The 13497-nt window shown below is 34.7% G+C and overlaps 1 protein-coding gene across 27 annotated transcripts in view; it reads left to right on the top strand.

Annotated features, from left to right (window-relative positions):
• LOC127070722 (sodium/potassium-transporting ATPase subunit alpha) overlaps positions 1–13497 on the top strand; it is a 94712-nt gene that overhangs the window by 30164 nt on the left and 51051 nt on the right. The window contains exon 1 of one of the 27 annotated variants that reach the window (XM_051009058.1): positions 9702–9853. The exons of 25 other annotated variants lie outside the window; for them this stretch is intronic. In XM_051009058.1, the coding sequence (XP_050865015.1) occupies positions 9842–9853 (12 nt within the window). In that variant the 5' untranslated portion in view covers positions 9702–9841. Of the gene's footprint in view, positions 1–9701; positions 9854–13497 lie in introns of those variants that run through there. One more of the 27 variants, XM_051009055.1, reaches the window with a different exon arrangement.

The following is a 13497-nucleotide window of genomic DNA, read 5'->3' as shown; positions in this document are numbered from 1 at the left end:
ACGTGTTAAGCCGCATTTGTGCGTCATAAACGTTCGTTCACATCGTAAATGTGTTTCGATTTAGTACGTTCATCGTTTGTTCCGAATAATCGACCTACTTTTGTCGAATTGTTTTTTTCTTCTTTTTTTTTTGCTAATTGCATCGTCAAGGACACGTTTCAAATCTCCGACGACGACGAATGTGATTAATTTAATTGGCCAACTTTATTGATAATGAACTCGTTAAGAAAATTCTTTTCGTTTTTTTTTCTTTTCTTTTCTTTGATTTTCTTTTCTTTTTCTGGCTTTTTACGTATTATTCTATATATCTATTATAGCGAATTATTCTGAGAATTTATGACTGACAGATTATTTGCAATCCACTCGACGATACTTTATCGTCGTTTACGTTTTCTTCGAACAGCCGTCAAGTCATAACGATATAACGGCTATCGAGTTTTGCATCTTAAATCAATTTACCTCGTCTCTTTGCTCTCTTACGAATTTAATGGAAGAGTAGTTTACACCTAGAATACCCATACGACGTTCGGTATTTATATTTTCATTAGCGTCGTTTAATCGAACTGTCTTATGTAACTAAACGTTACTAAAAGTCAAAATTGATAGATGAGGAAACGTCAGTATTTATTCATTTGCTTTGACGTTATTGGTAAGGATATTAGAATTATAAAAGAATTTCTAAGTATTTTTCTGTTATCTCGTTGCAATTAATGGCGGCTATTTTATGACACAAATAGACGTACATATATATATATATTATATATATATGATATATTATTTAAGATGAAAAGATATTGTTAATTATTATTCCTATATTTATTTAATTATTAAGTTAGTTATTAAATATAATTATTCAGACGAAAATGATCGGGAACTTCAAATTGGATTCTAAAATTTAATTAAAACTGATACGGGTATTTTATAATACGTAAACATATAAACACATACACGCATATACATAAGATTGCATATGATGTATTATTTAAGATGAAGAGATAATGTTAATTATTATTACTATATATATATATATATATATATAATTATCAAGTTAATTATTAAATATAATTATCAAAATGAAAATGACGAGAAAGTTAAAATTAGATTCTAAAATTTAATTAGAACTAATACAAATATTTTCTTAAAAAAAGAAAAAAAAATACACCCGTACACTCGCATAAATAAACAGAACATTACACTCTTGTATATTACTTTAAAACGTAAAGGTAAAGTTTGTTATTATTTTTCTATATTATTATGATCAAGTTAATAATTGAATATAATTATTAAGATAACAAGATAATTATAATTATTTTTCTTATACGCGTACACATACGCGTATGCACGCATGCTCGCAAAATTATTAACTTAATAATTAAATATAATTATTAAAACGAAACAAGTAATTGTTTCACGTGGACGATGGCGGCTATGCACAGTTTCACTTCCGGTGCATCTCTCACACGTGACGAGATCTCTCATCGTGGTACGGCCACGTACCAGAAAGATTGCGAACACTGCGAAAATTCTTGCGAGTGCATAAACGCATACACACACACACACACATACACATGCGTGTAAACGTATACGTATATTTACAAATGTACCCTATTCGTTCATAGTGTTGTACCACGCACAAGTTGGATCATTACTGTGATGTCTCTGTCTCTTTCTTCTCTTTACTTCTCTTTTCTTGTCTTCTCTTCTCTTCTCTTCACTTCACTTCTCTATTCGCTCTTTGCTCTTGCATAGAGTTCAAGTATGCGAGTCGTCAACTTTTCAAGATCGCTATGCCTTGATCGTCACGTGGATTAATCGAGAAAGAGAGAGAGAATCGACTTGCAAGAGTAAGAAAAAAAAATTCTTACTAGTATCTATCTATCTATTTATCTATCCATTCATCTATCCATCTGTTTATATATCTACTTATCTATGTATATATGTGTATGTACAAATATACGTATGACTGTATGTATGTATGGATGTATGTATATGTATATGTATATGTATATGTATATGTATATGTATATGTATATGTATATGTATATGTATATATAAAAGTATGTATATATGTATATATGTTATTTGAAATTCTAAAGACAAGTATCATCGACGTTTCAAGCAAGGCAAGCAAAAGTAATTCAACGATCATAGTCAAGTACATTTGTATCGAGATACATATATCCTAACTATGATAAGTAACATAATCGATCTGTGTAAAAAAAAAAAAAATAAATAAAAAAAGAAAACAATTTTTAATAAAAAGTCCGTATAGGATTACGAAGTTCTAGAGTGATCTAAGTCATAAGTGTTTGAGTATACACGTGAGAGAATTATGCTTCTCATTATTTCTTATATTTTTCTTTTTATTTTTTTCTTTATTTATTTCTCTCCTTTTTTTTTCTTTTTTTTATATATCTTTCTTTCTCTCTCTCTCTCTCTCTTTTTTTTTTAACGCAAGGAAGGAAATCGTCGTTAACATCTAATCATGGTTAATCATCGTTATCATCTTTGGTTGCACTCGACTATCTTTCATCACGTGGAATAGATACGAATAACGAGAGAAACAGAGAGAGAGAGAGACTTTTGTCTGAAAAATTTTTCTCTCTTTCTCTCTCTTTGTCATTTCGTTTGTATTTACTTTAAAGAATGATGAAAACGATTCAATAGATCTTCGCACGATCATTAAATTTTTAACGAACGATATATGCGCTTAATCATCATCTAAATCTCTCTCCCTCTTTTCTTTATTTCTTTCGATATATATATATATATTTTTATATACACAATTTGTTATATATATATATATATATATATATATATATATATATATATATATATATATGTATATATAAAAAAAAGAATAAATATATAATAACAAATATACAAATACATATAAATATAAATATATCAACATATAATAATACTGCAACAGTTGACATTATCCAGATTAATTTCGTTCGAATAATACTTAACCCACACATAATAACAATAACAATAACAATAACAATAACAATAACAATAACAATAACAATAACAATAACAATAACAATAACAATAATAACAATAATAACAATAATAATATTAGTAATATCCATTCTTATTTGTCTCTTGCATTCGTCATTGAACGCGGAAAGCGAAATGATTAGCGATACTCGGTATGCCTTGTTTCATTCCCACATAGTAGTAGTAATAGGAATAGTAACAGTAACAGTAATAGTAGTAGTAATAGATACACACATATAGATAAAACGAGCAAACACATAGACGGAAAAATAGATACACGTACGATTCGTACGCGTTTCTAACGATACACGCGTTTCGTAACATGCGTTACACGCAGAACGTGTCTATGATCGACACCTTCCCCTTCTCCATTTATCTATCCATCTTCCTCTCCTCCTTTCTCTGATCTCTATCTCTTTCCTTTTCTTTTCTTACTTCGTATTATCTTCTCTTCGTTTATTTATCTCTCTTTCTCTCTCTCTCTCTCTCTCTCTCTTTCTTTCTCTTTTTATCGGTCAGTTTCTTTTCTTTCTTTTTCTTTCTTTCTATCTATCTATCTCTCTATCTCTCTCTCTCTTTCTATCTATCTATCTATCTATCTATCTATCTATCTATCTATCTATCTATCTATCTATCTATCTATCTATCGGTCAGTCTCTTTCCTCTTCTCTCTCCTTCTTCTCTGTGGGACGAGTTCGAGTGATACGCAAGATTGGCGCAAGGCCAGCCGACGCGATTGCATAACTCGCGTCAGTGCGAATCGTTCGCTCGATGAACACCGTCGCTGGACCCCAGCATCCCTACTCTTTTCTTCTCTCTCTCTCTCTCTCACTCTCTCTCTCTCTCTCTCTCTCTCTTTTTCTCTCTCTCTCTTTCGCTGTAGCTCTCAGTCTGTCCCTCTCTATCCGTCTGTCTGTATCTCTCCTATTTTTTTTTATTCTTCTTCTCTTTCTTTTTCCTTTAAACATAATTTTTTTCTTCTTCTTCTTCTTCTTCTTCTTCTTCTTTTTCCTTTAAACATAATTTTTTTCCTCTTCTTCGTTTTCTTTCTCTTCTCCTTTTTGTTTTTCTTTTATACATAATTTTTTTCTCTCTTCTTCCTCTTCCTTCTCCTTCTTCTTTTTCTTTTAAATATGATCCTTCGCTCTCCTCTTCCTCCTCCTTCTTCTTTTCTTTTAAACGTGATTTTTTGTTTATTCTTCTTTTTCTTTCTCCTTGAAATATGATTTTTTTGCTCTTCTTCCTTTCCTTCTTCTTTTCTCTTAAACGTGATCTCTTCCCTTCTCTTTTTTCTTTCACAAATGATTTTTGTACTCTTCTTTAAACGTTTTTTTTTCTGCTCCTCTTATTTTTATCCTTATTCGTATTCCTATTCTTATCCCACTTGTTTACGCGTGATATTCTTTTCTCAATAGATATAGTTCTCTAGTTTTATTTTCCATTCGAAGATTTATCGTTATCGTTAATATTTTATAACTGTATTGTTCTAACGCGAAACTATAGAATCTAACGATATGTCTCATTTTTCTATTCTCTTTCTATTCTTTTCTTCTCTTTTCCCTCTTCCTTATTATTCCCGTTCTTTTTCCTTTTCTATTTTTTCTTTTTTGGTCTACGCAGATCGTAGATTAGAACGCACGTGATATCTTCATTCGTTTCGATTTCAAATCGTTCGATGTTAGACGTACATACTTTCTTACATTTTCTTTCGTTCGTATTATTAAAAAAAATATATTAATTTTGTAATTTGGAAAATGAACATTAGTCTCTCTCTCTCTCTCAAAAAAAAAAAAACAAGAACAAAAATAAAAGAAAAAAGAAAAAATCGTAAGAAAAGAATGATATAGTATTTTTAAATCGTGAAAATGTTTGGCCTATCCTGTAGGCATACACATATTATCTTACACATATGTATGTATATATCGAGTTTGTTCGATGGTTCGGATAAATTCAACGGTAGATGGTAAGACAAACTGCACGAGAAAGTGGCTTTCGCAAGGGAACGACGGAATTATGGATGGATCGAACAGCGGAAAAGGGTTTTAGTAATGGAAATTGAGAGTTCGAGTCGGTTTACGAACCCTATGGCATTTATCTTCCCTCGGGCGCAACTTGTTTGCCCGATTTATTTACTAGTTGATCGATTTTTGAAGATGTCGAGGAAAAAAGAGAGAAAGCAAGCAAGCAAGAAAGATAGATAGAAAGAAAGAGAGAAAACGACAGAAAAAGAGAGAGAGAGAGAGAGAATACAAAGGTAGAATTATAAAGAGCTCGTGAATTAATATCGAAGTGTTCTCGATTACGTTTCTAAAAGTACTTATCGATTTTCCTCGAATGATTTAATCCTCATTATTTCATCGCTTAAAAAAAATGAAAAAAAAAAGATGGAATCAACAGCGTCCTCTTCTCCATCGGAATTTCGTTTTATACGTTCCAAACAAAGTAAAAAAAAAAAAAGAAAAAAAAGAAAATGAAAAAAAAAGATAATCGTAAATTTCCTCGCGAAGAGATATTTGTCAAAGGCTGCCAATCTCGTTGAGATAAAAACATGACTATTATAATAACACTAACAAAGACAACGACAACAATAACGATAACGATAACGATAACGATAACAATAATGAAAAGTGTCAATTTCTTTAACGAGACTACACATTGGATTGTTTTCGTCTATGATTATGACCTTGTTTCTTAGACGAAAACATTGTCGGCTCGTCATCTTAAGAATTTCATTGACGTACTTACCATAGACGACAAAGAGATCATCTTTTTGACTGGATATTCTCTCTCTTTCTCTCTCTCTTTCTCTCTCTCTCTCTCTCTCTCTCTCTTTCTCTTCTATTTTTTGCTTATCTTCGTCATCGTTCATGGGCTATTAATAATAGCAAATTTTGGTAAGGAGCCATATGCTTCCTTGTGTTATATATCTACTCTTCGATTTTTCTTTCCTTTTTCTTTCTCTCTCTTTTTATTATTATCATTTATATATATATATATTATACACTGTCTTCCTGGTATACAGGTTGTAACGAAAAAGAAAAAGAATAGTATCAAAAAATTTCTCGAAATAGATTTCTCATGTGCAAAAGAAATAAACAGTAGATACTATATCAATATCGATCTGCAAACCTTTAATTTCAGAGTTACACAAGATAGATTTTCATTGTTAGTGTTTATATATATATATATATATATATATATATATATATATATATATAATATATATATATATATCAATGATGTTTATTTAATGGAATTATGATACGATATTTGTTGACGTTAACTTCGTCAAACGAAATGTTAAAGAAAAATGTTTTGTTTGAATATCGATTCTCAGCTTGTTCGTTTTAGATCAAATATGGAGCAAAACTTAAAACTATAAGTTTAGTAGGTATTATTAATTAATGTTGTAACTATGATAGATCCATTTGTTGGTTTTCAAATGAATTCAGTAAAAACGAAAAAAGAAAGAAAAACATATTTCTGTCTTTGTCGTATATCTGTGCAACGTATATACATAAATTTATGCTCGAAAGAGAGATAGAGATATTGAATTTTTTCTTTCACCTAATTCTCCATTCATGTACAATCATTCGTTATTTTTTTTTCCCTTTTCGATTGGTTCTCGAACGTATATCGATTGATCGATATTGTTACGCAAGTACCATGGTTACTATATTTTTTTTTTATCACGACTATTAACGTTCTTTCTATTTCAAAGAAAATACATATCTATGTTGGTATTTAAACGTTAATAATTATTTCCTCTTATCGTATATATGTTTGGTCACATATAAGGAACAAGGTAACGATAAACGACAACGAAAGAGAAATATAATTAAGGAAAAATCCCTTCAAAATGGCACGACTCGAAGTATTAAAGTGTTATACTTGTATAGACTAGCCTAATAATTTAACTTCAACTATTACCACTACTATTACTAAATAATACTAGTACTTAACTACGGTTGTCACCGTCGTCCTCGTTGTTCTCATTCGTTCTTAACGCGTTTTCTACTTCACTCAAAACTACAAGTAGAAATTAGTCTTTCTTTCTATACGAAAATTAGTCCTATTTCTGTATAAAAAAAAAAAATATGTACGTATATGTGTGTATACGTATGCGTCGTTTAAATTCTAAACATTATCCCATAATTTTGTACTCTATCTTGATTCTTATCTTTTCTATTTTGTAATTTTTTTTTCTCGAATCGAGCTTTCCTAAAATAATTCACGATGGATCAAGATATGCCTGACTCGTGTAAAATTTTAATAGATATATGACATACATACATACATATTGATTAATACATCGTTCTCTGTTACTTCGACGAGTGAAGAATCAGGACAAATTATGAAACACGAGAAACTACTTAGAATCTCCATTTACATCTCCATTTTCAATTGTTGGAAAAAGTTGCTTGCTCCTACAGCAGCAATAGTAGCAGCAGCTGTAGCCCAGCGGGATAGTAGCTAGAGTAATAGTAGCACATAGTAATAGTAGCAGAGCTAGCAGAGCTAGTACGCCGAATTGTAGGTATCTACGTACTCTCGCGAATCGATCGACATCGAGTACGTTACGTTGTACTCGCGAGAGGGCTCGCAAGATTCCACTCCTGTCCTCTCCCCTTCACTCTCTGTCTCTCTTTATATAGCTCTCTCGAAACCTTTCGCAAGGTAAAAAAAAAAGAGAAAAAAATTGTGGAAAAAGTAATCTCGTCGTTGAATCGTAGGACATCTTCTTATGGTCCATGGAACGAACCATTCGATGGTATAAAAGTAACTACGAAGTAAAAAAGGATTGCACGGGAGAGCTTCTACCCTACATTCAAGTATCTCTCTCTCTTTCTCTCTCTCTCTCTCTCTCTGTCTATCTCTCTCTCTCTCTCTGTCTATCTCTCTCTTGCTCACTCTCACTCTCTTTTTCTTTCTTTCTTTTGAAGAATAAAAAAAAAGAAAGGGGGATGAAAAGAGGGTTCCTAACGTGGCAGGATAGGGAACGACAGTTATAAGAGATAGCACTGCGTGTGTTCTCATCTCTCTTTCTCTCTTTCATCCGTTTACATATATATGTATGTATGATAGGAACTTGCACCTATCTCTCTTTTTATGTGTATGTATGTTGTGTATCTGTGTGTATATGTTCTTTAGGTGTATGTGTGTGTGTGTGACGAGTGGGTTGAGTAGAGTCGGTCGGTCGGTCGGCCAAAGCGCCGTGTGGCGCGTAGCCCAGTAGCACAGATCGTGCCGCAGTGGTTCTCAACTATCACTTTATGACGTTAGCTTTGATTAAAATACTGGATATTAACTTACATATATATATATATATATATATATATATATATATATATATATACATATACATATATATGGGTGTATGAATGTGTGTGTACATATGCACGTAATGTAATATGTAACATGTAATATAACACACACAAGTATATATATTACACTTCAATTATTCTATACACTCTTATACGTCATACAAGAAACAGTATTTTTGAATAGCATTTATCATGGTAATATAAAGAGTTCGTAAAATAGAGCACGTAATACTTTTTCTCGATTAGACTAGAAAGAAGGACTAGACTTGGATTAGGATCGATAAAATATATAAAAAGGAAAAAGAAAGTATGTTGAAAAGGGAACAGAGTGTGACAGAAGTACGTTGAGCTAAAACATGTTGACGATGGGACGAGAATCGGAGAATCACTGGCGTTTCGTGCTTTCTAGGGAGCTTGCGCGTTTGACGTAGCGTTTCGGGGGCGCGTTACGTGGAAAGAGAAAGAGAGAGAGAGAGAAAGAGAGATAGATAGACAGACAGATCGAGACTGAGGAGAAAGAGAGAAAGAATGAAGGAAGAAAAGAAGAAAAGAAAGAAAGGAAGGAAGGAAGGAAGAAAAGAAGAGAAGGAAAGAGAAGAAAGAGAAGAAAGAAAGAAAGGAAGGAAGGAAGGAAGAAAAGAAAGAAAGAAAGAAAGAAAGAAAGAAAGAAGGGGTGGTGCGGGTACGTTCCAGAGTTTACGGGGGTTCTGGGCTTCGAGACGGGTACACCTTTAGGTGGGGATGATGCACATCGGCCTCGCTCGTTTGGGCGGTGGCGCTGCCGGGTAGCACGAAGTAGTATCGCTCGCTTATGTTAGAGGAGATGAACGGCGGGGGCTGAAAGAGCGGAGGAGAGGGGATAGTCGATGGAGTAGAGTAGAGTAGAGGAGAGCGGAGTGGAGTGGGGAGAGAGGATAGGTGAGGAAGAGAAGGAGAAGGAGGTGGAGTAGGAGTAGGAGTAGGAGTAGGAGTAGGAGTAGTAGTAGGAGTAGGAGTAATGGTAGAATGAGAAGGGAGAGGGGATGAGTCGGGGCTTGCTTGATAGGCGGAGAGGAGGAGAAAGGAGTGGTGGAGTGGGGATGGCGGACGGACGGATGGACGGATGGACGGACGTCGCGAGAAAATTGCCGTCGCGCAGCATGGTGGCGCTGCGAACGTCGCGAGGCAAACTCGCTGAGGTTCTTGGTAAGGTGGACCGGAGGAGTAGTGGGGGGGCTAGCGAACGGAGAGGGGGAAGAAGGTTGGTTCTCTTTCGAAAGAGTGAGATAGTGATAGAGGTGGATAGAGAGAAAGAGTGAGAGAGAGGAGAGGTGGCGCGCGCAACGCTCGCGCGCAACGGCGGCGGCTCTCCGTTCGTCGCGTTCTTCGACGGTGGGGTAGGGGTGTGGTGGTGGGGAGGACGGGTCGATGATGCCGGCGGTCCTCGACGACACGAAACGCCAGTCAGTCTCTGGTCCACTCGAAGTCGCGCTGTTAACCTTCTATTCTCATCGAACACACCGCTCGCCGCAGCCATGGGTGACAAGGTTTGTGCCATTAAAAGAAAGATAGATAGATAGATAGATAGATAGATAGATAGATAGATAGTTAGAGAGAGAGCGTATACGAAAAGAAAGAGAGAGAGAGAGAGAAAGAGAAAGGATATATGTATATATTTTTACGAAATTATTAATATTAATAAGAATAATGATTAAAGAAAAGATACACGTAATTTAATTCTCGTCGTTTTCGTTCGGTCGTTCGTACGTTTATACACGTCTGATCGGTTTATTCGTCTTTGTTGTCGTTGTTGTCGTTTTCGTTTTTGTAGTTCGTTATTCGTTGTTCGTCATCGTCGTTTTCTGGTCGTTTCATTTCTGTCGAGCTTAGAAACTTATTCTCTTACTTCGTTCAGGTAGTTACTCAGTTATTTACGTATAACGTACACGTACGTAACTAAGTAACTAAGTAACTAAGTAAGTAAGTACGTAAGTAAGTAAGTAAGTAAATACGTACGTCCGCCAGTTGAGAATCGTCGCTGTATATGAGTATGATAGAAAAATATATAGAGATAGACTGAGTGAACGTTCTCAAATTAGAGAAGACGGGGATAAATATTAGACAAAGAGAGAGAGAGAGAGAGAAAGAAAGAAGAAAATATGTCGATAGTGTAAAACAGTATTGTTAAAGAGGAGCTTCGATCGGTTCTGTAATAGAGAGAGAGAGAGAGAGAGAGAGAGAGAGAGGATGGGTGGGAGTGGAGAGAGAGAGAGAGAGGGTGAGAGAGGGTGAGATAAGGTAGGATCGTAATTTCGACTGCTCTCTTCTTCTTTCTCTATCATTTCTCTTTATTCGATAACCTCTCTTCATTTTATTATTTATCATTCGATCATCTTTGTTTAGCCTCTTCTATCTATCATTTATATAGTCATAGTGAAGTATATAGTTTTATCATCGAGTGCTATATAATTTCATCAAGTAACAACGAACGAGGATGGTACCTCCTCTCGTTTCCTGTCCTTTTTTCTTTTTTCTTTTTTTTTCTTCCCCTCTACTCTATCTATCTATCTATCTATCCTTCTTCGTTCATCTCTTTCTAATAGATTACGAAAGAATATTTTTTTAAAAAAAATATTGATGCAGGCGACAAACGTTAGACCTTAGCCTTGCACAATTATTATTATTCTCATAATGATTACGTACAAACAATCTCGATAAGCTCGTAGAAATGTCTAAGATAGTTCCTTCAAAATATAGAAAATATTTTGAAGTGTCTGTCTGTCTGTCTGGCTGTCTGTCTGTCTGTCTGTCTGTCTGTCTGTCGTGGAGCTGTCAATCTGACGGTTTTCGTGTGCTCATTCCTGTTGGCAAGATCGTAAAGTCGCGACGCATTGCAGAATGGAGAGGTTTAAATCGGCTGTGCGTTTGCGTGACGAGTTTTAACGACCAGTGTGCTCTATCTCTATCTCTATCTCTATCTATGTCTATACATCTATCATATCTGAGTAGATCGGTTAGCTCGTGGTTTTCTGACCCGATTCATCGTGACGCGTTCGATAGAGCCAGTTTCTTAGTTTCCTTGTCCGATTATGGCCAACCGTGGTAGAGTCGAATCAGCTGGGGAAATATTAGAAAGAGATGGAGAGATAGAAAGAGAGAGAAAGGCAAATAACATTTTAGAGAGAGAAGAAAAAAGAAAGAGAACGAATAGATATACAGAATCTTTCTTTCGTAGATGCTTAATCGAAAAAGGAAAACCGAGCTCTACGGTGTTCTGCGCCTGCGTGGATTCTTCCAAAGAGAGAAACAGAGATAGATAGATGGAGGGATGGATGGATGGGTGGATGGATGGAGATACAGATTTTATTTAACGACGAATTTCGAAATGACAAGAATTCTATGAGTGTGAAATTGTAGAAAAATTCCTTTTGAAAAAGTAAAAAGATAGAAAGGACGAAATGGAATACTTCGATTATATTTTGATTTATCGTAATTAATTATTCGTCGTTATAACGATACATTCGAATCAACGTTAAATTCTCTCGTTCTCTCTTTTTCTCAACTTTTTCTTTTTTCTTTCTCTTTTTCTATCTTCTATTTAAACACGTCGTCGCGTTTATATAATTCGGAAGTGGTGATCGCGACCAAGTGCATACGCGATTTTATCTCGACGCTCTGTGAAACGAGGAAGAGAGGGAGAAAGAGAGAGAGAGAGAGAGAAAGAGAGAAGAATATTGTCGCAGAGAGAAACGCTTGCCAGAAAATTTCCTTCTCACTCGATACAAATGCGCGCGTAGTGATTTTCTCACGATCGGCTTCTGCGCAAGACAAGTCTCTCTCTCTCTCTCTCTCTTCCTCTTTCTATCTATCTCTATCTTTTTCTGCACCGTGCGAGATATAGATATTTCGAAATTTACGATCCCAGTTCTGTTCGATTACGCGTTTTAATGAAAAGAAGAACTCGATGTTATTATTCAAAAATCTGTCGACAATTATTGGCAATTATTTCATTCAATTATTTCTCGTATCGACGTTTTCATTACGATCGAAAGATTTCATTAATAGTTTTTTTTCCTTCCTTTCTTTTTTTTTTTGTACATATCAGTCAACGTGCGAAGTATACGAACGCAGTCGATCGGATGGTAAAATGTTGTTAACGCGATCTGTCGAGTGTGACTCGACAAATTCGCTTTAACGATTATTGACAGAAAATCTGAATAAAACATTTCGTCGATCGCCTCAAATTAATTGGACTGAATGATAGCTCCGTGTGTGTGTAAAAGAAATTTTTTCTTTTTTCTTTTTCCTTTCTATATCTTTGAAAATATCCTTGAGATCACGCGATGTTTACGAAAAATCCTACGAGAAAAACGATAACGAGTCTTTCTTCTTCTTCTTCTTCTTAATTGTCTTTTTTTTTTTTTTGGTGATCGAAGATGACCCAGCACCCTTAAGCTCTCGACGATAAGACTCCTGACACGCCCTCGAATGCAAGCTCCCTCTTTCCGAGCGTTTCCATCCTTTCTCAACCGGTTCTTCTTCGTTCTTCTACATATCTATCTTCCATTTTCCATTTCAAATTAAATATATAGAGAATATATATATATATGTATGTATGTATGTATGTATGTATGTATTCGAACATACACAGAGTGACTTGTATCTCTCATCGATTCGATCCATTAATATATTTCTTTTAAATTTGAAGATCTTTAACAAGTACGATCTTCCCAAAAATTGTTCGATCGATCGATCCATCGCTTCAATCCATTATCATTTCCTCTCAAGATCTTTAATAAATACGAATCTCTTGGAAGATTATTACCCTCTTTTCTTTCGTCCTTTCTATTTCTCACGGAAAGAATTTGGAAAAAGAAGAAAAGAAAAAGAGGAAAATATATATAAAAAAGACTGTGTAACACGATCGATGAAGCAAGAGAAAGAGGTGGAAGTGGAGAACGTGGTATAGAAGGAGGAGAAACAGGAGGAGGAGGAGGAGGAAGAGGAGAAGGAGGAGAAGGAGAAGGAGCTAGAACGAGGCAACGAAATCGTTAAAGAGGTCAAGAGAGAGAAAGAGAGAGAGAGAGAGAGAGAGTAAAAAAGAGAAAGAGAAAGAAACATAGAAATACAAAAAGAAAATATTCGTATAGAAAACATCAGCATAAATCTCTCTTTTTCTAGATCTTACTTA

This window comes from Vespula vulgaris, chromosome 19, assembly GCF_905475345.1.
Source record: "Vespula vulgaris chromosome 19, iyVesVulg1.1, whole genome shotgun sequence".
In the NCBI taxonomy this organism is placed as follows: domain Eukaryota; kingdom Metazoa; phylum Arthropoda; class Insecta; order Hymenoptera; family Vespidae; genus Vespula; species Vespula vulgaris.
This window is presented reverse-complemented; position numbering and strand designations above follow the sequence as displayed.